The 27497-nt window shown below is 46.3% G+C and overlaps 1 protein-coding gene across 5 annotated transcripts in view; it reads right to left on the bottom strand.

Annotated features, from left to right (window-relative positions):
* Positions 1-27497, bottom strand: part of CLCN3 (Cl-/H+ antiporter 3) — an 846805-nt gene that overhangs the window by 168052 nt on the left and 651256 nt on the right. For all 5 annotated transcript variants that reach the window (XM_085641816.1, XM_085641819.1, XM_085641817.1 and 2 more), the window contains 2 exons: positions 14339-14545; positions 3968-4048 (listed from right to left, as the gene is read on the bottom strand). In XM_085641816.1, the coding sequence (XP_085497942.1) occupies positions 3968-4048; positions 14339-14545 (288 nt within the window). The remainder of the gene's footprint in view (positions 1-3967; positions 4049-14338; positions 14546-27497) is intronic.

Below are 27497 nucleotides of genomic sequence, written 5' to 3'. Positions count from 1 at the left end.
CCAAGACCGGGCCCCCCCTACCTGCCCTGAGCCCAGGGAGTCGCACTCTGAATGGGACACTCTTCTTCCAGTGCACCGCAGCAGCAGGGAATCGAGACCTCTGCGTCTTCGTTCGAGCGCTGCAGCCTTCCACCTCCAGCACAGTCTCCCGGCGGCTGCTCCGCCCATGCCCAGGAAACCTAGAGCGTCGAACACGGCCACAGGGGAATCGGCTCGCAACCCCAGCAAGTCCCCTCGCATCACCGGGGAAAAACAAGCACTCATCTGAGCCTTGGTTCCAACAGCCGCCATCAGGTGCCCGAGGGAGCGAGCCGGCGGCCGACTACGCTACGGCCGCCATGTTCCTCACTGCATCCCATATCTGCTAGATCCTGACGGATAACCTCATAGAAGACCTTGTAGAATTCGACAGGGATCTGAACAGGACCCGCAGCTTTACCTGGAGGAAGATTGTTTAGTGCTACAGCGATCTCGTCAGGAGTCAAAGGTAGTTCGAGTGCCTCCCTATCCTCCTCAGAGAGCAGTGGAGCAGAGATATTCATGAGATACCCTTGAATAACTGTAGGATCCTTTGGATGATCCTCGCTGTACAACCCAGCATAAAACTGTCTAAAAACCTCACGGATCTCATCAGGGTCAGTTACTGTGGCCCCTTTGCCGTCCGAGATCTCCTTGACTTCACCAGAGGCCGCCTTCTGTTTTGTGCGGACTGCCAGGGTATACCCCACACGCTCACTCAGTTCATGACATTGCTCCTTTTTTATTAAATAATTAGCAGTCGCCTTACTGGCTATACTCTCAACTGCTTCCGCCTTTGTACATATAACTTTAAGGAGTGCTTGGTCAAGAGGGGCCCTGGATAAAAATGCTGAATTCAGTTCCTCCTCCGCATCAGTAACTGCCTTAGCAAGTGTTTTTGATCTTAACTCCTCTTGCTTCTGCTAATATAGGCTAAAACTCAGTGTCTCCCCACGAATGCCTGCCTTAAAGGCATCCCAAGTTACCCCAGAGGAAGTACTTCCTCTATTAATCTCCCAATAAATTACAATCCAATCCCTCATATACTTAATATAATTTTCATCCTTAAGCAATCCTCTTTCAAAGGTCCATATCTGCTCCCGCCTAATTGCCCTTATAACGTTTAATGTTAACACCAACGGATTATGGTCAGAGACAATCCGAGGCAGTTTCTCAAGCTGAGCTCTTGACATCAGGGAGTTAGAGATAAAAAATAGTCTAACCTAACCCAAACCTTGTGCGGGGCTGAGTAGTAAGTACTACCGGTGCCTAAAGGATTTAATCGTGCCCACACATCAGTTAAAGAATTATGCCGAGCCAAATTGACTACTGCGCGACATGTTCTTTTTATACGACCGATATAACGATGTCCTACTTCCGAACCTAGCCCTCCAAGCCTGTTTATATTAAAATCTCCACATAGTATTACCGGCTCAGGCCATAAGGCTAATTCTAAATGCAGAAACTCAAAAATATCAGGGTCATCCTCGGTAGATCCATACACCGATCCTATAGTAAATACTTCACCATTAATTATACATTCAAGAAGCACCCATCTACCCCATAGATCTTCGATCTTTCTTTTAACTATGACATTGTTTTTTTTTTTGACAATATAGCTACCCCTCTGGTCTTAATCCCCTGTTTTGTATGGGCTACCAAAAAAAAAACCAGTTGCTCCAACAAATAACCCCTTGTCCCCTCTACATGCGTCTCCTTTAGACAGACAAAGTCTAATAGCATTGATCTCAAAATGGCGGCTACTCGCTGTCTTTTGAGGTGATCATTGAGCAGACAGATATTAACAGAAGGAATCCGCACACTCATTAGAACACATCGAATACCTGTCCCAACCATTTAACCAGCAAATCAAATTCCTCTTCACTCTTCCTGTATTCCTTCTTTCCCCAGCCTTGCTACACCTCATGTGTCCAACCCCCCACCTCAGATACCGTGCTGTGCTATACTGTATTGCGCCCCCTCCTCCCCACAGGCTAAAACCCCCCTCATGACCTATATGTGACAGCTCTTAGCCCGTAGTGAGTCGCACCCTCCCCCCCTTCCACTATTTCCAGCATTTATGTCCCGTAGTGACACCTTAATTTCAGATATCCAAGAAAAAACAGAGAAAAAAAAAAAGAAACGGAATAAACAATAAGGGCACCAACAGGAACAAATCCCCTAGTTAAACCTATTCTCAGCCAGAGGTCCCCACCCTCATCCACCCTTCTGTTCCTTCAGCTCAGCCAAGTATTGTTGGGCCTTAATCTCGGAGAAAAACATTCTGACTTGCCCTTTGGTAATCACTTTAAGCCTTGCAGGGTACAGAAGATAAGCCTCAGAGCCAAGACCCTGAAAAGGAGCAATCAACTGCCTTAACCTCCACCTTCTTTCAACAGTAACATGACAAAAGTCAGGTCGGGCGAAGAATGTAATATCGTCAAAAGTACGCCTAGCTTCGGGCTTTGCTTTATCCATAACTTCTTGCCTCAGAAGATAATTGCCAATATAGACTAGGATTGCCCTAGGTCTTTCAAGTTGAGATGCCCCATGACTTTTCCTTTGAATCAGAGGAAACCGGTGAACTTGCTGCACCTCATTCTCCCAGTTCCAAGCACTCAGCTCGGGGAAGGCACAATTCAATACATTGATAACAAACAGCCTGCCATCCTGCCCTTCCGCCTCTTCAGTCACCCCCAGCAATCTTATGTTATTCCACCTCTGGCGGTTCTCAAAGTCCTCCAATTTCCACTGAACGTCCTTGACCGCTTTTTCTTGTGCCCGTTTAAAAGTCTGTCATCTGCTAACGTCATCTTCCAGTCTTTCTGTTCTTTCTTCCACGTGGGTGACCCTGTCTGCCATGTCCTCATACAGTTTGTTCATCTTCCTCAGAGAGTTCTGTATTTTCTTTGTAGCCTGCTTGGCTTGTCTGCTCTCTATCCTAGCCTCTCTCTGCATTTGCTTCAGGGTAGTATAGAGGAGATCCAGTGACGGAGCCTGAGGCAGACTACTTGGGTTGTTCTGCCCCGCCTGATTATTTGCGCCACTATCATCTTGATATAGCTGAGATGTGGCTGAATCGTCCCACAAGACCTTCCTGGCAGTCCCAGTGTTTGAGGGGCTATCTGGCAATTTAGACTTTGATTTAACCCTCTTTTTCTGGTGAGTGCCCCTATGGAGTGCCGGGGCTTTCTGGACTGATGAGCTCTCCACAGAATCAGAATTGCTAAATAAACTTCCTTCACTTGAGAGGAAGGAATCAGAGTCATCATTAAGAGAAAAAAAGCAATCACCATCAGGCGAAGCAGTAGCCCCATTGTCCTGGGTTAACCCGTGTAACTGTCTTAGAGTTTCAGAATCCATGGGTGCAGAGGAGGTTGCTAAGGGGATCGATTCCTGGCTAATCACAAAATCCCCCAGGAAGGCCTTTTCGGGTACAGCCTGACTTCAAGCAAGCACCCCCTCGGCTCCCCCAATCTTGTTAGTGGGGCCAGGGCCGGGTTTTCCTACCTCGGTAATCTGCACATCATGAGCCGTGCCTGATGGTGCAGCAGGCTCAGCGCTCTGCTCGCTCTGACTCACGTCTGTCCCGGGAGATGCCTGCAACGCTGTATCCGCGGGTTGCCCGGATACCAAACCTTCGGTGTCCTCAAGCCCCGCGACTCCAGCCCCGGCTCCAGCTTCCGCATTCTCCAATGGCCTCACCGTAAAAGACTCGATCAAATTAGGTTGTCGAAATATGCTTTCATCACATCCCTCAAACTTCTTTTTATAACCTAAAACATTTTAACCTATGCATTTTTTCAAACATTTCTTGCTAAAAGAATCCGTTTAAGGCCCCTTAGAAAGGCTTAGGTACCTGCTACCTGCTCAGTGACAAACATATTGCTAACTCGTACGATATTTATCTACCGTTTCAAAAAGCACTCTGCTCTTGTTTGGTACATACCTCCTCCAAACTAAAAAGAACTCCCCCAATTGGAGCTCCAAAGGCCACTGAAACTCCTGCAGCAGAAGCAGCTGAAAGTACCTGCAGAGAAACAAAAAACAATGAAATTGAATATTTTTTTTGCCTGGAATAAATAAAAATTTCTAAATAGAGGTAGATTTTTGCCATCATTTTTTTGTTTGAAATGCAATTGTAAGATACTGTGAAATGTCAACCTTTAGTGGACTAATACACGTTGCCTCAAGGGCACTTCAGAGTGCAGTTGCATACACTGGTGTACCTTGTTGTTTAATACATTTAGAAGGGGTGTGGAATCTCTTGTGAGCTGTCAGTATAGCATGAATGGTGAATGTTGTTCCTAATCTATAGTTATCTCACATTATCCTGCTCTTAGTATGGAAATCAGTTACTTTCCAAAAGTCACTTTGCCTTAAAGTACACACATTACTGCAAAGGAATACAGAAGATAAGGTGGCCAATGGTCAAAGGGCTGTTTCAAAAATAAACGTAAACCTAAACATAATGCTAGGAATGGGGTTTCTGGTTGGCAGAGGTATGCACTTTGTCAAAGCAGGAACCACCACTCTAGTCAGGGTAAGCTAGATACACACTAGAAGATAACCTGTGCTCACCCTCTGGCTTGACACAGATCAGTCAGGTTTATCTAAAGAGGCAATGTGGTAAGTATCTGAGCAATGAATGAATGTATATTAGATTTATAGAGTGCAAACTTAGCCCCATGGCGTCAAGGCGCTGCAGGAGGAGACAATTAACAGAATTAAAAAATATGCTCAAACTGATATTTGTGTAAAGAGCCAGGTCTTCAAAGCCCTACGGAAGAGGGAATGGGACACTTGTACTGACAAATCATCTGGGAGCGAGTTCCACAGCCTAGGAGCGGCAACAGAAAAGGCCCAGCCTCCCCATCTGGCCTTCTTGAACCTTGGAACTATCAGCAGATTTTTACTCGCGGACCTAAGCTGCTTCATAAGGACATAGTGCTGAAACAGCCCTTTGATGGAGTCGGGCCTAGGCCGTAGAAGACATTGTGGGACTGGCAAAGGGTCTTAAACAGAATTCGTCGATCCAAGGGAAGCCAATGCAAAGAAATGAGAGAGGCAACACACTGACACAGACACACACACAGTAACACAATGAATACACCACTAACATACTCCACACAGGGTTAGCAAAATAGATTATATTTCTTTGAGTAAAACAAGACCAAAATGACAAACATGCACTAAATACAAGTTGAGAATTTTAAGAGAATAAGGGGAAAAATGGCGCTTTGATAGTTACTTGAGGTCACTCTGGACTGTGGCAAAGTCAACAATTCAATCTGACCACAATGGAGTGCAGGCGGGTACAGGAGCCACGCAGGGCCGGGTAACATAGTACCTTGATCATGGTTGCAAACCCAAGATGCAGGCTCGATGCATCAAGTAACTCCCGCAGTCAAGGGGATGAGTTATTTTCACACACACGTTGATGGGGATGCGTTGGTTTCCAAAGACAAGCGTTGAAGCCACAAGGCATTAATTTTGAAGCCACTACATTACAGACTTCGTCAGGAAGGTCAAAAGCCATCAACTGCTGCCGCTCAATCTCCACGCCTGGAGGCACAGAGTTGATAGGTTCGGGTGGAGAACCCTCCCCTGCTGCTGCGACAGAAGATCCACCCAAAGAGGAAGCCTGATCGGAGGATCGACACTCATGCTCAGAAGCTCTGGATACCAGACTCTCCTTGCCCAGTCCGGCGCCACAAGGATGACTTGGGCCCGGTCGCTCCTGATCTTCTTCAGATCCCTGGACAGGAGTGGTATGAGCGGAAAGGCGTACAACAGGCCTGAGCTCCACTTGCGACGAAACGAGTCACCGAGTGATAGCCGCCTTGGAAACGCCAGCGCGCAGTACTGCTGACATTGCTCATTCTCTTCGGAGGCGAACAAATCTAACCAAGGTTCTCCCTACTGCTTAAAGAGACCTTGCGCCACCTCTGACTGGAGACACCATTTGTGATCCTGAAGGCATCGACGGCTGAGGTCGTCTGCCCTGGCGTTCAGAGAACCAGCCAGGTGTTGAACCACCAGGGTTATGCGCTGCAGTTCCAGCTATGCCCAGAGACGCAGGGCCTCTCGACAAAGGGTTCACGACCCCACCCCGCTTGCTTGTTGCAGTGGTGGTGTTGTCCGTGAACACCTGCACTAACTTCCCCTTGACAGAGGGAAGAAATGCTTTCAATGCCAACCGAATCACTCGAAGCACCAACAAGTTTATATGGTGCCCCGTCTCCGCTGGAGACCAGTGACCCCTGATCTCCGCCTCTACCATGTGGCCGCCCCATCCCAGGGCCGACGCATCCATCACGACTGTGAAAATCTGGTTGGGGAAGGGAGAGAGGTCTGCCGTTGACCCAATCACGGTCCGTTAACCACCACTGCAGATCCTTCGCAGTTCCTTCCAAGATCTGAACCACGTAGGTGAGACTTCCCCGATGCTGTGCCCATTGGAACTTCAAGTTCCGCTGCATAGCCCGGATACGCCACCTTGTGTGTCTTACCAACAGGATGCAGGAGGCCATGAGACCCAACAGCCTCAGAGTCAGTCTCACCGAAATCCAGGATAGACACTGAAATATTGGAATCATAACCTGAATATTCTGGACTCGCTGCTCGGGAGGATAAGCCCGAAACTGCACTGTGTCCAGACCTGCTCCGATGAAAGGGAGCGTCTGAGAAGGAGTCAGGTGTGACTTTGGCACGTTTATAGAGAAGCCCCGCGAATGCAGGAGGTCCGCCGTAGTCTGAAGGTGGGAGACGACTATCTGGGGCGAGGACGCCTTCAACAGCCAGTCGTCTAGGTAGGGAAAGACTGAAACCCCTAACCTGCGCAGATGAGCAGCAACCACCCGAGGGGCACTGGTAAGGCCGAAGGGGAGCACGGTAAACTGAAAGAGCTCATGGCCTACCTTGAACCGCAGGTAAGGCATGTGGCCCGGCAGGATGGGAATGTGAAAATATGCATCCTGCAGGTCCAATGCCACCATCCAGTCTCCTTGGTTTAGGGCAGGCAAGACCTGACCCAATGTGAGCATTTTGAATTTCTCCTTTTCGAGGAAGATTGACGCACCAAAGATCTAAAATGGGCCGAAGCCCCTTGTTCTTCTTCAGAATCAGAAAGTAGCGGGAATTACAGCCACCACCTACTTCTGAAGCTGGGACTCTTTCTATAGCTCCCTTGGCCAAAAGAGCTGTAACTTCCTCTTGGAGCAACTTCAAATGATCCTCCACCAGCCGTTCCTGAGTTGGCAGAATAGCAGGAGGAAAAGAAAGGAAAGGAAGAGAATAGCCCTCCTGGACGATCTGTAAGACCCACTTGTCTGTTGTTATAGATCTCCAGTGGAGGGATGATGACGAATTCTCCCACCCACTGGAGTAGTGTGGTCTAGCAGAATCAGCCTAGGAGTGCTTGGAGGCTGTGGCTGCTGGGGGCATTGTGGCTTAAGACTTCTGGCCTCCATTCCGAGGATGGAATGAACCACGTCCACGCACAGCTTGGGTAGACTAAGCGGGACGGTGGCTAGGATAGGCCTGACGTGGCTGTAAACCCCTTCCGTTGCCACTTTCTGGGGTGGGGTGTTGGCTGAGGAACTTTGGGTCACCAAGGGCTGGGCGACGGCGGCGTGCAATCGTCCTATTCACAGGAGCCCCTGTGCTAGGCTTGGACCATGTTCTTAGAAGGACGTTCGTAAGTGCCTCATTAAAGGGCAAAAGGGGTTCAGATGTGGAAGCCCCAGGTTGAAGCACTTCGGTCAGGAGATTAGTCCTGACTGGCACTGAGGGCAGCTCCAGTCCAAGGACCTCAGCTGCCCTCTTAACCACCATGGCATAGGACGCACCGTCCTCCGTAGCCGCTGTAGGTGGAGAGTGCATGCCAGTGTCTGGGGAAGTATCCAGACCACTGGCATCCCCAAGTTCCCCATACCAGTCCATAGTCTCCTCAGAGACATCCTGGTTCTCTAATGGGTCTCCAGACTCCTCCCATTCCTCTCTTGAGCCCAGCACATCCACAAAGTGTTCAGGCGACAACATAGAACCCCGGGGTTCAGTCGGAATCAGCGTCGCTCGACGCCGTTCCAGCTCCGTGTCGTCGAGAATGAGGATGGGGATTGCGCCAGTGACGTCGCAGGCACCGACTTCGGGTTAGATGCCCGGGAAGGTCGCATTGGCATGACCGGCGTCGAACCGGGATCGGATACCCGAGGCACCACCGGTGCTGTGGCCGAAGCCGACTGCATTGAACCCGATGGGGCCCCATCCGACCCCGCAGAGCCTCAGGGCTCACCAACGGGGTTGTTCCGCTCAAATAAGCATCGCATGGCCTCGTAAAAATCTTTAATTTGACCGGGAGTCGATCCGGCTCCTGGAAAGGGAGGGAGTCTCGAAGTCGACTCAGGCCTCGGCTTCGCAGAACCGTGCCTAGAGCATAGGTGCTCCTTACCTCTCTCGACGACGGACGCCAGTTGAGGTGAAGTTGAAGTCCGTTTGGACTTCTTCTTCTTGTGCCTCTTCCCCAAGTGTCCAGATGACCTCAAATGGGAGGAAGAGGACCGTGACCTCCTCCGAGTCTCGTTTAACGGTGTCGACAGCCGGGCCGCAAGCAACTTCATCGCCTGCTCCCTCAAGGTCTTCGGAGCCATCACCCGACAGTCTGAACACGAGTTCGAATCATGGTTGCTTTCAAGACACCACAGATATATGGGCTCGGTAACCAACATCAGGCAGGGACAAGTCCCGCATGGTTTAAAACCTGTTTTAAACTAAAAAATATCGACAAAAGTCGAGAAAAAAGCCTGCCAAATAGCGGCAGAGGGGTAGCTCTTCCTGGATGGGCACTTAACTGGCGCGGAAATAAAAGAACTGACGTCCGCATGCCTGGGTGGCGCCTATGTAGGCACCACGACGTCCTAACAGACGCTACCGGCGCCAACGACGTCACGTGGAACCAAATGGAGCCACCCTACGTCACGCGCAAGGGGTATTACTCAGCAAAGGTTTTCAGAAATTCAAAGGTAAAGAATCTGCAGCTAGAAGTCTCTATCAGATAGGCATTGCCACCATCCAAACACAGGTGTACAAGGGCTTGAACACCAGTACTTAAGTTCGGGGAATTTCTGAGAGGAACATTGTCACTTTCTTCAGCACAGTCAGTCTTTGTTCTCTTGACAATGTATTCCCTAGTGTGATTGGTGTCCCGGATGATTCCAAGTGACTTGGCACTGGGTTGAAGCTGGGGTTTAAAGCAGGCAAAGTTCAAGTCAGTGAGCCAGGTTTGTACTATTTCTTATTTGTTTTTCAAGGCAAATAACAAAAATTCTTTCTTGGTGGGGTTGAGCTTCAGGTAGGTTATGAGTAAAGCTGCCTGTTTTCCGTTTTTACTGATTTTTACAGATAATACAGACAGAAAACCATTTATTTTCCCGTCTGTATTTATTTTAAAAAGTGGACAAAAACAGAAATTGGGTTGTTTTTGACTAATTCTAAATATCAGTCATGACTGCCAGGCCAATAGCTATGCAGATTGACAGGCGAGGGGATTTAAAAAATATAGGAAATTTAATAAAGAGCCTTAAACAGCAGTTGATTTGCACAACCTTGATACTAGATACTAAAATTTGCATGCTTTCTTATAACTGCATATTTTATCACCTGAGTGTGTATATATATCATTGAAACCGGTCAGGCATTCAGCCACGAGAGTACGTTAACTTGTTAAATAAATGTAGAACTATACACATTTCAGCTCAATTTTTTCACAAAACCTAAAATAAAAATGAATAAATACTGGTAAAATTAGCAAAAAATAAATATGGATAAATACAGATGGAAATGACAAAAATATAAATACCATAAAACCGGGAGCCCTAGTTATGAGCCATCTAAGTCTAAATGAGGTGCAGGCAGTATTTAAGGAACTGGATGTCTGGAGTAGAGGAGTCTTAAGAAGATTTCTTTATCAATGGCATACTGGGAATTTTTATAGCAAGTCATCCATATAATGGTTTAGGATGACAGGGGACAACATGGAACCCTGGAACACACAGCTGGCTACAGGGACCTTTTGCGACATGGAGATGCCCATGTGAACACATTTGTGTTGGTTGAAAAGATAGGAGGAGACCCACTGAAGGATGTTTCCATTAAATCTCATGAGATTGGGGTGGTTGACAGTATCATAGGAAGCTGAGAGATCCAGCAATATCAGGAAGTAGAGGTCATCTTCATAAGTGGTCATGAGGGTGCTACCTTCGATGTGTAAGGTAGCTTGTTTCAATTGTCTCCTTGTGTTTGCTTTGTTCGCCCCAAGTTGGCAGGGTATGCCCAGGCATGTGTCCCTTGCTCACTTTGCCACCGGATTTGCCACTGGATTCAAGCTAGCCTAGCTGGTGAGGGATGTTACCCCGAAACTGGTCTTAGGATGCTTGTTTCATTCAGGGAACTCCTGGCTTGGCAATTCGGGCTGCACTGTTGCCATGAGGAACAGTGGCAAGACTGATATGCATATGTCTGGGTCTGAACTGAGGTGGCGAAGTGAGCTAAAGAACGATGGTGGATTTTACTCAGATCTAATAGTGACTTGGGGTGAGTGTCTGGAAAGTTTCAGCACTCTGTCCATCGTCTCCTTGCGTTTGCTTTGTTCACCCTGTGTTGGCAGGTATGCCCAGACGCGGGTCCCTTTCTTACTTTGCCACTTGATTCAAGCTAGCCTGGCTGATGAGGGGTGTTACCCCAAATCCAGTCCCAGGATGCTTGTATCCAATCCAGGGAAACCTAGCTTGGAAGATCAGGCTGGACTGTTCCTCATGAGGAATAGGGTCAAGACTGATTGGCATATGGCTGGGTCTGAACTGGGGTGGAAACGTGAGCTAAAGAACAATGATGGATTCAAACCAGATCTAATAGTGACTGGAGGTGAGCATCTGAAATCTGAAGGCAGATTGAAAGTCGTGTAGGTGATGGCTGGCACGGATGTTACCTTGGGGTTGAGGGTAGACTGGCGTTTCAATGATCCTGCTGATGACGGGTATCTGAATGATGGGCTGGTAGCTAACGAGGTCATTAGCATCTAGTGTAGGCTTCTTTAGAAGGGGGACGATTTGGACTGCATTGGGAACTTATGGAATGAAGCTCTGAGTAACAGAGGCATTGCCAATGGTGAGTAGGGGCGAAGGAGCTCCTACAAAGAGAGCTTTGATAAAGAAAGAGGGTAAGACGAGATCATCTTCATGGCTCTGAAGGAATTAGGTAAGTCTATGAGATCTACAAGAGAAAGGGCTTTAAAAGATGACCAATATGGTATGCTATGAGAAGGGGTGAGAAGGGGTGGGTCTAAGAGGAGAAGCAGGCTTGTGCTTTCAGATTTTCTGTATTTTGTCACTTGATAAAAGGTTGACGGCATTGAACCTGTCTGTGGAATAGGATAGTAAAACTGTTGGCAGCTTTAGATGATGTTAGTAATGTTTGCATAGCACTTTGCTTTAGTTATAATATTCTTCGAGCAAATTAGCACTACCTTGGTGTACAGTGCCCAAAAGAACGCTACCAACACCATTTGTAGTCTCCTACGCTCTAACCAACTGATGGGTTTCTTCTTTTCTTGGGGACTCCAACAGCCTTGGATGATCACTCCCAGGTGTACACTCCCTAGCCTATGAGGAAGGCCCCTGTATTGAAGGTGATTTGCAGATAGGTGGTAAAAAAATGGTCTGCCTTCTATTAAAAGTTGATTGATTCCACCACTACAGTTGGGTAGAACCCTATTCCTACCAACCTAAATCTTCCCACACACTTATAGCTAGTGGTCACTATTGAGCTAGACACTCCTTAAAAGACATTTGGATCTAATGCTTTGCAGAAAGGGATCCGTTCCAACAATTTCTTCACGGTCAGAGTATGCGACCTCAGGTAAAAGGGAAACAATGTTGAAGTACTCCCTTGTGTCAGGTGGGCTTGTGCCCCAGTGTGACATTCAAATTGAATGTTGCTTCAAGAAAGGTTTGAGTTTGTGTGATTTGGGAAGGTAAATTCTCTATACAGACGTTGAAACCTAATTTGTGGATCAGGTGCATTGCATGTCATATGTTGTTATAACACAGCTTCTGAGTGTTCCCCCTTTATCAGCCAGGTTCAAATGTATGATTTGCTGAACCCAAACTACATAGCAGGAGAGCATAGCATGTGACCTAGAAACATGCAGCACAAATACAGGCACATGTTATCAGGTTAACCGTTAAAAGGGAACAATACACAAAGACCTAAAAAAAACCTCAGGTGTTCTTTAGGGGGCACACACAAATGGCCTCCTTGGAAAGGGGTGGAAGCAGGGAAGTGCAGGGCAATGTGCAAAAGGGAAGCACAGAGGCATTTGAATCAGGAGAGGGCAAGGGGGATGTGCACCGGGGAACTACAGGGAGATTTGCACTGTGGAGGTACTACAGGATGTGCAATTTGGAAGCACACAGGTTGCGATGAAGGGGCCGATTGTGTAACCAGGGAGCAAAGGGGTTGTGTCTATGGGACCAGTAGACCAGGGGAGCCCAAAGGGTTCTGCACCCATGGCGCATAGGAAGTTCTGTCCTTGGCGAGCACAGGTGGCTATGAAGCTGGGGAGAAAAGGGATTTATGTCTGGGATGAGTGCAGGGTAATGAGCATCAAATGAACATAGGGTACTGTACAGCAGCGAGGACAGTGTATCGGCATCAAGGAAGTTCAGTGTCCTGTGCAGCAGAACACAGGGTAGCGTACACTGGAGCAAAGATTGATAAAAATAAGGGGTGCATTCGCAGTGGGGCTAGCATGAAGGAAAATGCAACTTGTGTCATACACTGCTTTGGTGACTGCAGTTGTAGATTTTTTGCTTTCATGGAACAAATGAACTTCTCTTTGGAACTGGTGCAACAATATAGATTAAGTGAGCATTGGCAAAAAGCCAAACGTCTCAGCCCAAAAAGGCCGATCTACTGGCTTTGCTATGACAAGGGAACAGCAGGGGAGATCGGGGGAAAGAGGGAGCAGTAGAAGTGAGCACACAGACGGAACAAACAAGACAAAGGAAAAGCACGGTGTTGTTCTCTCCAGTGCTAAAAGTAAAAAGCCAGAGGAGCATGCATAATGAAAATTGGTTCTCTGACATCAAAGGTAGAAGCATACTAATAATTCAATCAAACTTAATGGTGGAAGCGGGGGAGGTGGGGTATTGGAGAGGGTGAGCAGCCAATACATGAAACAGTTCTATTAAATAGAACAATTAGAGGTCAAATAGCCCAATTCATAAACACTAATAATAAATGCTGGAAAATTACCACCATAGATTTGCACCTACATCTGGATCAAAGATGTGATTTTAATGGATTAGAGAAACAAGTTACGGAGTTACCCTGGATATCAAAGAACAAATAGGTGGGCATTTTACATGCAGAGGTAAGAAGGAAAAAAGTGCCTTAACACTTTTAAAACTCCATATGAAAATCATAATCCCACTGCAGTAATCTTCCTTCCACAGACCCACCAACTTTGTGGATGTTATTTCCAAATACCCACTAGAAAAAGGATTTATTCTGTGCCTCAAAGCAAAAGAAATTTCAGGGTAGGAAACTACTTGCAAAGGTTTGATAAACAACCACAAATCTGCAAGTTTGTGGGCGTTCAATACTTTTGCTGGTTGATATATCCCGGAACACTGACAAAAAATTCTATAGGGGAATATTTGTTCACACAATTCTAGCAAAATGAATACATTTCTGCTAAAAGTGAAATGCCTTTTACAGGGGCAATAGCCAATTTTTTCCGCACAAGTGAAATATTACTTTAGATAGCAAAGAAATTGATAGGATCATTCAACAGAATAAACCATACTTCCCACCCAAGACCATACTTATTCCAAGTTTAAATTGAGAAAATAAAGTATTCTTCAATTTAAATAATACAATAAAATTGTTTTTCTAGGAGATTTAGAATATTTTAGAAGTTCTTACAGTTGGAATTATTATTTTGTTCAAAGCTCATTCAATAATGCAAATGCGAACTATGCAATGCTTAAATGAAAAATTGTGTGTTTTCGTAATGAACCCTTTACAAAGGTGGAGGCTAGCAGATGCATGAAAGCTTACACAACATGTAATGCGTTTGTCTAAAATTTGGCCACAAGTAGTGAGGACGAAATGTCCTTTGCATTTAATATTCTACTAACAAGCTTTCCTTAATATTTAATCACATTTTCCATCAATAAAGATGATCAAATCTGGACACTTTTCATTATCTGTTCTGAAAAATGTCAGCTAAACAGGGAAAGCATTGCAAGAAACTTACCTCTCTTTTCTTAGCTTCGTTTGTGCTGTACTTTGGAAAGAGGTAAGAAAATATGTTACCCCAGCAACAAGCAACATGTACCAGGGGCCCCTCTTTCCCAAGGCTCAATCCGGATGCTACGGCCAGCACCAGAGTCACCGTTTTTATGAGCAGGGTCCATTTGCCCAAGTATCCACGGATGATAAATCCACTTAAAATTGTTTTGATCTGCAAAAAAAACAAGATACATTCACTAATCCACCAAAAAATTAATGTTAAATATAAGTTATCATCACTCAATACAAGTGATAAAAACAAGGTGTTTTATCCAAGGCTAAAGCGAAGGGTGCTTTATGGTTAAAATCTTTTTATTGTTTTCAAGAGATAAAAATCTGCGATAAATGGGTATTCAGCCCTCATGATATGATGCATACATTGTGTACCTAAAAAAGCCCAAACTTGCTCCAGCTCCCATAGGAAGCATGTAACTTGTGAAAAAGGATTAAAGTGTAGCTTATTGGGTGTAAAAGTGTCAATTCAAACAACGCTTGCTTGTATGGAACTATGAGGAGCTCTGTTAGTCGGAGAAGGCACAGATATTGAGGGCAGATGAGCTGCCGAAACTCTGTATATAATAAAGCCAAAAGAGGCAGACATAATTCAGAGAAGGAGGCATCCTTAGCCAAGAGAGAGAGGGTCAGACGTTCGATACCCAGAATGTACCAAAGTTGATGTAACCACCCCTGGTAAGTAGGGAACGGACTTGTGCTCCAGTGTAACAGGATATTCTGCAGTGCTGCCCCCAGATTTAATGCAATTTGTCTTCCTCAACAGGACTTGAGAGGGAACATAAGTGCACTGGGTAATACCAATATGATATAAGCTGGGAAGCGAGTGTGTTGTGTGTTCAACTAAATATCAGTGTCGTTCAGCAAGTGTGTCCAGTAGGAGGTGAGTTTCGGGCAATCCCATAATAAGTGTACAGTGTGCCTGCAAACCGTTTTTTGCGCAGTATTGCCTTTGTGTAGACGGGTGGGTGTAAGATACTAAAATATGGCGATCCTGGTAACAGTTTGGATACTTGCAATGTTACTGGCCATGAGTCTAGCACAGTAGTATATGTCCCCCCCATTCCCTCGGTGTCAACGGGCGGCCCAACTCTGTCTTCTACCGTTTCTGACTAGCAGGTTTAGGCTATGTAGTGGTGGAGCGAAGGCAGCTGTATAGTTCTGTTAAAAGGCGCGTGTTTGACTTATTGAAGAGCAGCCATTTCTCGAAGGGGGTAAGGAATCTTTGGGCGTTAGGGTGAGCTGAGGGATGCATCACCCAGTGTCTTATTTGAAGATAGTGTAACCGCTCTAATTCAGGTATGGCGTGATCAGAACATAGGCAGTCAAAGGGAATTGGGCCTTTCTCGTCGAATAAATGGCCGATTAAAAGGCGTCCTATCTGGCATCACTGTTGAAAAGCTCTGAGTTTCAGACCTGAGGTAAAATCTTCATTATCAGCAATTGGCGTTTGAGGGCAAGGAAACTAGGTGAAGTCGTCACGCTCGCCACTCTGTCCAAAACTACCAGGAAGGTTCTAATGATAGACAAATAAAGGCTTTTAGGGCGTGCACTCCTTTAGAGAAAAGGAAACCTCCAGAGGAGTTGTCCCGCCACCCCCCTATCCATGAAAAGCCAGTGCTTTTCAGACTCCTCGTTGGACCACTTTACAGGAACCTAAATTGGGCCACTTGGTAATAGCGTAATAGATTTGGGATGCCTAGGCCCCCCTAGTCTGGGGGTCTGTAGCTAAGTTTCCGCCGCATGCAAGGGCGACCATCAGCCCACACAAAGCAGTTTATTTTACTTTGAAGGGTCTGAATTGTCCTGGGAGGAGGCTTTACAGGGAGTACCTGGAAAAAGAACAGCATTTTGGGTAGAATCAACATATTTACAGCTACGATTTGGCTAAGCCAGGAGAGGTGGTAGAGCCTCCATCTATTCAAGTCCGATTTTATCTGGTGTGTCAGACTCCTATAGTTAAGAGGAGCATTTAAATCCCCAGGTATGGAATAGATGTAGATGCTATACATTGTATGGGAAATCGGTGTGTCAAGTCTTTCCGCGTCGGTAACAAGAGGGATAGGCTGAGGACCTGGGATTTGTGGACATTTACTCGAAATCCTGCAGCTTGGCCAAAATAGATCGGTTATCCAATGCCATCAGAACGTCGTCGGCATAGAGACTGATGGTGTATTCCTCACCCCCAAATAGGATGCCTGTAATAGCAGGATTATCTCGAATTCTCTGTGCCAGGGTTTCCATATGTAGCACAAATAATAGGGGCAAGAGTGAGCAGCCCGGCGCGTGCCTCTACAGACTGGGAACGAAGCTGAAATGTAGCCATTCACTCACTATTTGCAGCCGGATAACAAAAATTACTGAGGACCCACGAGCAAAATCGTTAGCCAAGACTAAAGTGTTTAAATGCGGCAGTCAGATATGGGCAATGAACTTGTTAGTTTGCCTTTTCAGCGCAAATCGAATGCGTTCCTGGTCCGAACTCTGGGTTTTATCAATGAGGTGCAGTAACTTTTAGTGTTATCACTACATTGGCGGTGGGGTATGAAGCCTGCTTGGTCTGGAGCAAAGATGGTAGTAGGGGGCCTACGCATGCTACTAGAATGCCTGTAAAAAGTTTAAGGTCAACGTTTAGGAGGAGGATGGGCCGGCATAATGCGCAGTAGCGCTCGTCTTTGCAAAGTTTCGGATCACAACTATAGAATGCGCTAACAGAGTGGGCGATATTGAATAAGAGTTGTTGATTGTGTTGAACAATCTAGTAAGTAGGGGGGGCCACAATCGCGCAGAATGTTCTATATAAAAAAAAAAAAAGAAACGCTGTAAAGCAATCCGTACCCGGGGATTTGAGGAGTTTTTGTTGGGCTATGCTGGAGATCAGCACTTCCTTTTGAATCAGACGATCCATGCCTGCAACCTGCTCCCATGTTAGTTTTGAGGTGCGGGCATCCAGGAGAAATGGCTCGGTCCATCTGTGGGCAACTGCTCCTCTGCATATAAATCTTTGTAACAGTCCTGAAAGGTTGACGCGATTTGTGGATCTTTACTCTGTTCTAGACCCTTAGAATCAAACACCGCCTAGACTCCTGCGTCTGACGTACTCTTAGTCTATTGGCTAGCAGACATCAACATTTGTCTCCTCCAAAATAATACATGTGGCGAAGCCGGAGAGCCACGTATTTAGCTCGGTCTAAGTCGATCCCTGCCAGTTGAGAGTGGGTCGATTTGAGTTGCCCCCATATCCGGGGGGGGGGCGCCTGTGAATGTGCTCTAGTTCTTGGGTCAAATGCTTCCTTTTGTCATTATGTAGCATGCTGTCGGCCGCAGAGATTATGATCAGTTCACCTCTGCCCTCGGCATCTCCCACAATGTAAAGATAGAGACATATCATTGATAGCCAGAAAATCTCCCAGCAATTTGGTACTTTATTTAACAACTTCAGGGCATTGTAACAGGGTTTCTCTTAGTCACCAAGATCTTGTGGGAGTGGGTTGTAGCATTGGGAATTTCAGGGTAACAGAGCACGGCCTGATTTGTTAAGGAGCGGGGCTCTATCGCAGAAGTCGAGGCCATAGAATTGACACCAGATGAGCCTAAAAATAGTCCAGATCGAGCACATGTTTTGTGTGTATGTGAATAAAATGTATAGTCTTGTGTTCATGGGTATATTGATCAGCAAATGTCAGATAACCCCACTTACCCTTACCGGAGCACCCCTTCTCGAGAAAGATTAGGTTTAAATCCCTTCCCAAAAGAATCAGCCGGTCTGGGGTGTTCAGTAACTCGGTAACTGCACCGCGAAGGAAAGGTTCCTGCCGTTTATTAGGTGTGTAAATGAACCCTAGGGAAAAGGTATGGGCGCCCACTGTCACGGAGCCAGCAGTCTACCTCTAATTTCGGCTTGTTCGGGGTCTATATTCCCTGGAAAGAAAGTAGAGACCAGGATCGCTAGCCCTGCGGTTTTAGGAGGATTTGACAAAAACGATTGTTGGGGGAATGTCTTGAACCGCAACCTATATGCGTCACTGGTGAGTAGGTGCTTTTCTTGGAGGCAGCTGTGGGCCCCAGTGTTCCAAGTAAGACAATAAAGCACATCGCTTAGTGGAATTATTTAAGCCCTTAACATTAAGGGTGAGAATCAGTAGGTTGCGTGACATGATACAGAATAAGATAGAAGGCTATGGAAAGGTCTCGGGAGTGGACAGCGAGATGGGTATGAAGCTCGCAAGATATAATGGAAGGCAACCAGTAGTAAAGGAAGTAACAGCCAAGATAATACTGCTGCTAGTGGGTTCCCAAAAAGAAAACCAAAGAACAACAAAAACAAAATAAGTAACCATTAACATTTCATATAGAGTTAATGTTAAGGGTTTAGCGCCCAATTAGTGAAGTAGAAGAGAGGGTGTGTAGTGGCCTAATGCTCCCTCCCCCCCGCCCGGGCCCCATAGCTAATGGGGAGGAAGGAAGAAAGGTACAGCCAGCCTCATGACCCCGCTGCCTCAGTCAGATCTCCAGTGAGTGATTCCAGCACCGCCTGGCGCTCCTCTGCTATTGTCTCTGGATCTGGGCACAGTTCTATAGGAGGTATTTTGGTGATCTGTCAATTACGATTTCTCCGTTTTCCCCGTTCACTCCGCACAGCTCAGGATTGCTCGGGTGGGCGTTCGTCAACGACCAGCAGTTGTCAGGCTTCCTCCAGCGAACAAAGCCGATTAAGTTTCCCAGCCAGGTGGAAGACAATGTTGAAAGGATGACCCAACTTCTTTTGAGTGGAGGCAGCAAGGTCCTGGTATACCATTGGGATGATTTCCCAGAATTATATTGGATGCTTGTCTCGGGCTGCTTGGAGGACTTGCTCCTTTAATGGGAGCTCATGCACACAGGTTAATATGTCTGCAGGAGGGGCCAAAGCTGGTCTTTTGGGGCCCACTCCATGGGTCCAATCCAGTTTGATCATTAGTCTCTAGGGGGACCTCTAAGATCGAGCAAAGGAGTTCAGTGGCAAATAGTGTGATGTCAGACCCATCCGCATCCGAGGGGACCCCTTTATTGCGAATGCTATTGTGTCTCAATATATTTTCTAAATCTTCTGCATGTGCCTGAAGGTCTAGGTGTTGGTCATGGAGTCGGAGGACCTTTTAATGGAGTTGTTCGATTTCTTCATCATGACTCGATTCTGGGTACTCGAATGATGAGACCCCGTCCCCCAGGCTGTCTATATCTCTGCACACCTCCTTAAGGTAGTTAAAGAGATCCTTTTTAATGGTCTGAAGGTCAAATTTTTGACTGATGTTGATCCAAGAGTTGGAAGTTCTTAATGTGGATGCAGAGTAGAATTTGCATGCATTTTTCTAGAAGTTTTGCCAGAGTGGGGATGTTGGAAATAGGGCGGAAGTTGTTAAGATCAGAACTGTCTGCATTAGTTTTTTTTAGAATGGGTGTAACCTGCCCTACTTTTATACAGTGCGGGATAGTGCCTTGCACTAGTGAGGCGTTAACAATTTTAGACCATAAGAGAAGAATGGCAGCTTTTATTTCTTTGAAGATTGGAAGTGGTTGTGGGTCGCTGAAGTGGTTAGATGGGTTGATCACTAGAAGAAAGTTATAGATGTCACTTTCGTTGAGGGGAGTGAAAGTGTGCCAGGAGGGATTGTTCTTGGGGACATCTCCAGGGGGACCGATCCAGTCAGATCCCAGAGAGGCAAGTGGGGAAGCGAACCCTGTAGTGGGGAGAAGATCACTCTTTGATTCTAGGTCGATTTCAAGGATTTTTGTTTTCTCCAAGAAGAATGCTGCTAATTCCTTGCATGTTGGGGGAATGATGTCATCATGGTCTGGCAGGTTAAGTGCGTTGAGCGATTGTTGCTTGACAATTTCAAAATGTTTTTGGGACGATTTTTGGCTTGGTTAAGTTGAGTTCCAAAGACTGTGGCTTTTGCATCTTTGATTTTTCTGTTATAAGACTACCTAACTGATCTAAGGTGTTTGGTAGAGGGAAAGGATCTCCAAGTTTTTTCAGATGACCTTAGACAGCGACGTTCAGAGTTCAGGTTGTCATTGAACCAAGATTTGGAGATTTTGGTTGAAACATTTGTTTGCTGAAGCGATGGAATCAAATATGTCCGAAATAGAGGCATTATAGAAGTCTGTGAGGTCATGTACATCTATCATGACTGCTTGGGGAGTCAGGGCAGTGTTACATCGGGTTGCTAAGTCTTTGGGATTATTATTTCTGAGGTTCCTGTTCCATTGTTTTGTTTGGACCCTCTTCGGAGTAACCTCCAGGTTGATAAAGAAGATGATGCTGTAGTGGTCCGACCAGTCACAGGGAATAATGGATTCCAGTGTGATGTTGTTCCTTTTATAGATATAAGGTCCAGTGTTTCACCCTTGTTGTGGGTTGGGCTGTTGCAGAATTGGGTCAGCTCGTGGTCAGATAGGAAGGTTTTTAGACAGTTCACTGCGTGGCTGTTCGGGTTATTCCAGTGGAGGTTGAAGTCTCCAAGGAAGATTTGGGTCACTTGAGTGTCATCGTTAGATGTGATGATTTCCATGAATTGTTCAACGAAGGAAAGATTTGTGTGTAGTTTGATAATGAGGCTGTTATTGCTTGAGATGTTGAGGCAGAGATATTCACTGGTGGGCAAGGTGACGGTTTCTGCTTGATACACAGAGTGTGCGCTTCGGTGTATGCAAGCAATTTTTCCACCCTGTTTCAAAGTTCTGTCAAGCCGAATTATATCGTGGCTGGGAGGGACTAGTAGGTCAAGTATAGGAATGGAGGAGCGGTTTAGCCAGGTTTCCGTGAGAATAAAGATATCCGGCTCATTGGTTAGAATTAGATCGTAGATATCAGGTGCATGTTTACTAGCTGATCTGCAGTTGAGAAGTACGCATTTCAGCTGGCTAGTAGAATGTATAGTGGGACTCCGAGGTATGTTAATGCACTTGAGGTTAACGCTATTAATACCTCTGATTGTGAGAGAATTCTCTGTAGGGGTCAGCTTGAATGGCTTGAATTTGACCCCGGTAGATCTTGTTAGTGTCTATTGGGTTGGTATAAGAGAGGAGTAGGTCGCGGATGTCGCTGTTGGATAGATCAGCCTTCAGTCTTCTGGGGCGCAAGAAATATTTTGGGAAGGGTAACGTTTTTGAGTTAAGGTGAGAGGTGTGCGGGTCTAGGGCAAGATATAAGCCTGTTTGGGAGCGGGGCCAGGTCCCCAGGGTACTAGTACGCCTACGCATGGGCAGAAGCTCGATAGTGATGGCTGTCATGTTCTGGAGTTCGTCCGTGAGGTGGCTCAGGCAGAGATCTCATCCAGGCGTATGGCCCGGTCAGTGTGGTGACAGTTGGTTAAGGGTTGTGGTGTGAGTTCCGGTAGGGGGAGAGGATGCGTGAGAGAACTGGTTGAGCAGAGGCAGCATTATTATGGTCAAGGAGAACGAGTGAATCATGTAGGTCTTATGGAGGAGCAATCTGTCAGGAGAAGGGAGCAGGGGTTGGGGGAGGGTAGGGGGGCATATGGGCTGCGAGTAGGGTATAGGCGATAAGAGGTTGAATGATTTGGGTGGTATAGGTTCCACTAAAGGTAGCTTCCAGCATTGGTACTGGCTCAAGACGTGCCTGGATTAACCTTGCAAGACAGTTCCACGGAAGAGAAATAGAGCGGATGAGGGAAAAACGGTGGGGGACCCGTAGTTTATCCACATAGGGGCCGGAGGGGTGTGTGTCAGAGTAGGGCAACTAACCATTTGATTCAAAGGCCCTGCTGGGGGAGAGGGCTCTGGCGCTGCTAGGTCAGGAGACTGGTTGGGGTAAAGACCGCTTAAGGTATGGAGAGGGCTAGGTGATGCTGGAGTCACCCGAGGTGTTAGTTGAGGTGAGTGCCATCATGGTAATCATGGTGATTAGAGGGGGGATGAGAACTTGTTATTTACCGCTTTCTTGAGGATAGGGAAGATCTTACCCATTGTAACTAAATTATCATTCAAAGCTTGTATTAGGATAGTACCGTTGTTGTAAAGGGCTATGGTAGCGTTTGCATTGTAGAATGGCGAAGGCGATGCAAATAGTTTGAGGCCATAAGGAGTTTTCCTGGTGAAAGGGATACGAAGCATGGAGTAAAAGACATTCCTGCATCATGCACGTTTTCTGGAGTAGAAGATGAGGTCATTGGTTTGTTTACCCTTATTGGTGCAGAAATATATATCTGAGATAAGTGTTTCGGAGCGGGTTTTGATTAGCTGATATTTGTGTTACTTAGCAGCATGTTTTGATAGATTAGGAGGGTAGTTAATAGTGAAGGCTTGGGGACCTGTGGGATCTAGCTTTGTGTCCATTATATGAAGGGCGAAGGTGTCACTGGGGAGAGAATAAGCACATAGAGGAGAGGGAGAGAAGGGAGGGATAGGCATTCACTCCTCGTCTTCCCTTTTATTTCTCTCTCTCTCTTCCTTCTTTTACCCCCCCTTTCATCTAATCACTTCCGATTTCTTCCTTCACCCTATCTCTTCCCTCCCTTATTTACCTTATTTCCTAAAAGTTATAGACGGTCAAAGATGGACGCCACTTTACCAGGGTTGTGTGTAGGAGGTTGCTAGTCCTATTTTAGTTCAGGTGAACTTCTGAAAGAGGGGGAGGCATCTTCTGTAATTGAGCCAAGTCAGAGTGGCAAAATGGAGGTTTGGGCCCTGAGGACCAGCAGAGCTTGGCAAGTCAAGTCGGCGTACTTGCTTCAAATGAAGTCCAGAGGAGAGAGCATGACACCAGACCTGTTCTGGTGCAAGAACCCAATAGTGTCAGAATATTGCGAAGGGCCCGATCATGGCAGTAAAGTGGGCGACTCAGTGCACAGTATGATGGCGTGCAGACTCCCCAGGATTTGTCCTTACCCAAGCTCACTTCATAATGCAGCAGCAGTGATTGGTGTCTGTATCACCCAGGGAATCAACGTTGTAATCATCCCAAGGGTCATCCCTATGCTCAGAGTCATAAGGTGTGCCACAGGGGATGGCAGGGCGAAGTGGGCTACTCCGCCTCCCCCATAAGACCAGTGTGGTGACCCCTACGATGAATATGGAGGAAGAAAGGTATGAGGTGGGGGTGGTGATGGGAGGAGCAGAGGAGGTAGTTGAGGAGGTTGAGTAGGGAGAAGGCTAGAGCCCCTGACCTTGTGCCTCATGCTTGGGAGGTGGAGGAAGCTCCAAAGCAATCAGCTTTTGAAAAGTCAATTTCCTCTCCCTTGGGTTTGGATGTGGTCGTGGGTCTTGCCCATCTACAGGCTTATAATCAGATGCTTTTTTGAGGGCATCTAGCTCCTCCTGCTGCAATTGGAGAATAAATGTCTCCAAAGCCTCGAAGTTGCCCGTGTACGGTGGTTTCACCTTCAAAAGCGATCTTGATGCCATGGAAGTCTGCCCCGTTGAGGCAGATTTCTGCCCCAATATGGGTTTTGACGCATATGTGGGTTTACAGGGCCCGGCCAGCTTTGCAGGGATTGGAGGCTTGTGCAAGATCTTTGTGGCCGGAGGATGGTTTTTGGATCCAAAGGCTGTGGTCAGTGCCGATCACGGCCAAAAAGCAATGGTGACCAGGCAGCCTGTAATTTAGGCTCTGGGCTCTATGCTCATGGTCTGCCTCTATACCCGGCCCATGCACCAGCACAGGTTGTTAGTGGGTGACGGTCATACTTATGGTTGAATTTTTCTTCAGTGGTTGCGAGGCACTGGGGTCTTGTCTCGCTGTAGTTCTCCCGCGGAGCTCAGCTTCGAGCTGGACTAGACAAGCTTCACCTCTGAGGGACTGGCTTCCTCCTCCACTTCGCCTTGTTCCCTGAGGATTTTGAAGATGTCGTTGGACTCTTGCCTCTGCATTCTCCGATGGGCCCACCTCTGTTTGTGTTGGTACTGAAGAGTCTACTTCAACCGGCTGGAGATGCAAGCCTCGCACATGGCGTTGTTATGCTTGGTGGAGAGGCAGATTTTATAGTCTTCGGTCTAGGGGAACTTAGAGTGGCACTCGGGCAGTACTGAAAGGGGATCCTTTCCATCACTGTCCGGGCATTCTCATTGATGCGGTTGCCGTGCTGAGCACCGAGGGGCCCAGAAGGGGCTCAAGGCCCAGCCAGAGCGGTGTCGAGAGAAGGTCAGTTTTCTGTGGACATCAAGTAAAGCCAAAAAATGGGGTCGAGGATCCATCACAGGGAGTATTCTCCACTGGTACGTTAGTTGAGCAATAAGGTGATTCAGGCTGTAAAGCTCTGGTAGAGGCCCAATTAGTACACATCCAAACCTGATGGCAGAAGAAAAGACAATTTAACAATGAAGCCAGTTCTCATGATGTATTGCAAACTAAGTCGTTCCCTTCTCTGTCGGGGGCCAGACCGCCGCCTGTGCCAGGATCTACAGATCCTGACACGGCAGCAGTCAGAATCGTGATCCTAAATGGAGGAGGTGCGTGCTCAGGCACTGCCATCAGGAACACGATGTTCATTTCCCACAGCCTTTTCATGCGGCATCATTGGCGTATAAGAGTACAGGGATTAGGCAATTCCCTGCATGGAGGATATTATGTAAAGAGTAAAAAGCAGTGGTGCCAAAATGCACCCCTGTCTAACTCCATTTGATATAGGGATGTCTTTTGTGCAATTGCCCAGTTGATCATACCTTACTGTAGCCGATAAATCCCTATGTAGATCAGCTAAGAAGTAGACGATGTTTTTGTCTACTCCATAGGATAGGAGCAAGGACCACAGTTTTGACCTATTTACACGGTCAAAGGCCGATGACAAGTCCATAAAGGCTACCAATAAGGTTCCCTTCTTGGCCACCGTGTATTTGCCTATTAATAGTTGTAGGTTTAGACATTGATCTATGGTACCCATCCCTTTTCTAAATCCGTACTGGACCTTAGAGAGTGTTCCTGTTTCCTCTAGCCAACCGGTCAGTTGGGCAAGGACAACCCTCCCCAGTACTTTCACTGAAGAATCTATTAGGGATATTGGACGGTAACAGCTCGGATCACCTCTATCGCCTTTTTTATATATGGGTATGATGACAGATTTCGCCCAAGTCGGAGGCAGACCCAGTTGACATGCATTAACGAAGACGTTGAATAAAATTTTAGACCAGGTTATTATATCTGATTTAAAAAGGTCTGCCGGGACTCCATCAGGTCCCGGTGCCTTATTACTAGTCATTTGCGAGATGGCATGTGTGACCTCTAATTCTGTTAAAGACAGAGTGTAGTTCTCCAAGTTTAGTGTAGGCGTCACCCTAGAGCCATCTCCATCATACACGTGTTTAAAATGGTTAAACCACTTATCTTCTTGAATACCGCAGTCAAGCTCATTATTGCTTTTATCATTAAAAAAGGGCTTGTTTACCACGGTCCAAAATTTGGCACTATTTTTAATAACATCAATAGATAAAAGTTAATTCCATGACTCTTCCCTAATTTCATTTTTACGCTTGTTCTGGCCATTTTATAGGCTTTCCTAAATACAGCGATTTCTGCTTTGTCAGGTGGGACAGCTTTCAAGGCTCTCATTAACTTGCGTTGGGCTAATGAACAGCTATGGTCAAACCATTTCTCCCCGATTATGGGTTTGGCCTTACAGACTTTTTTAAGGTCACTATTTACCTGTGAACAGATTTTACCATAAGCTGTCAGGACCACTTCACCAAAAATTCCGTCTTGCAAACACGTATACATTTCATACCCAACCGTTCCCAACAAGTTTTCGTTAAAGTCCTTTGGTACCTCTCGGCACCATTTCAGGCGGCGTGATTGGTCCGTTGGCCTAATGTCCAGAATTCTGACTGTAGAATTGTTAATTCTCTTTTCCTTAGATCGTCAGACAGGATTATCTGGACAGGATTATGATCACTATAAATAGACCAATTGACCTTGTACCGACTTACATTATCAGCTAGGGTTGTGCTTACAAAAATGTAATCAATGGTCGAGCCCAAACCACTACCTTTATAAGTTGGAATATCATTTGAAATGTTAACGGGGTGAACCAAGGCATTACCAGCAAGGAGCTCATCTAGGTACATACCCTGCAGTGTATGTTCAAAATGTGTGTTTCCTTGGTTTGACGGACCTAAACTGTCCCATACAAAACAGTTGCTTGGACAACGATGAACATTAAAATCACCGAGCACTATAACCGAATAAGGATTCTTATTGTTATCATTATATATTTGCAAAAAGTCATGAAGACTGACTAAGTGTTCATTTGGCGTACTCTTAGTAAAAGAATTATAAAAATTAACAATAAGCCATTTCCCGTTAGAGTTGGTTTCAATTTCCACAGCAAGACAGTGAGGCGAGCCTGACTCCACTTTACTGTAATTGCCCTCAAGTGTCAGTGAGATGAGGGTGAGAAGTCCACCTTTTGCCCTCCCCCTAGAAGAGACCACCGCAGGTGACCAGAAAGCAGAATACCCGTCCAACATGAAGATACTTTCAGTGTCCCAGGTTTCTTGGAGCCCAATAATTTCACAGCTTAATAAACAGTCCCTCCATAAGGGATCATGCATTTTACTGTTAAGGCCGGCTATGTTCCAGCTAAGGACCCTTGTACCTGCAGGCTGTGATGGGACATCAGCTGTACTATCCACATTGTCATCAATTTCGTTCCTCACTACAATCATAACATTTGTGGAACCCTCCACCCCCGTGTTTAACTGAGTTCCACTTATTCCCTGATCCTCCTCCAGTATCAATGTTGAAGCTTCCCTAATAGATATAGGAGGGACCCCATCATGGTGAAGTCAATCATTTGAGTCTAGATTACTCAAGGCTTGAAAACGATTTGATGTGACGACACCATGACAAAGTACTCTACCCTTCAGAGGGTCACTAATGGGTGGATTTTTCTGTTGCCTATAGAAGTATCCCAATGGTCGGAGGGTAATACCCTGATCAGTACGAGGGAGCAAGGTAGCTTTTAATAGGGTATTATTAACTAAAGAAGGATTACTAAAGTTTATTATAACGCAATCCCCATTTGTGTTCTTACAAGAATGCCCTATCCATGAGACTCTTCTGGTTGTTAATATCTCATGTGATAATTGCACAGGGAATCCACACTGTTTGTTTAACC

Source organism: Triturus cristatus, chromosome 2_2 (assembly GCF_964204655.1).
Source record: "Triturus cristatus chromosome 2_2, aTriCri1.1, whole genome shotgun sequence".
In the NCBI taxonomy this organism is placed as follows: Eukaryota; Metazoa; Chordata; class Amphibia; order Caudata; family Salamandridae; genus Triturus; species Triturus cristatus.
Note: the sequence above shows the minus strand (reverse complement) of the source record. Positions and strands in the feature narration are given on the sequence as shown.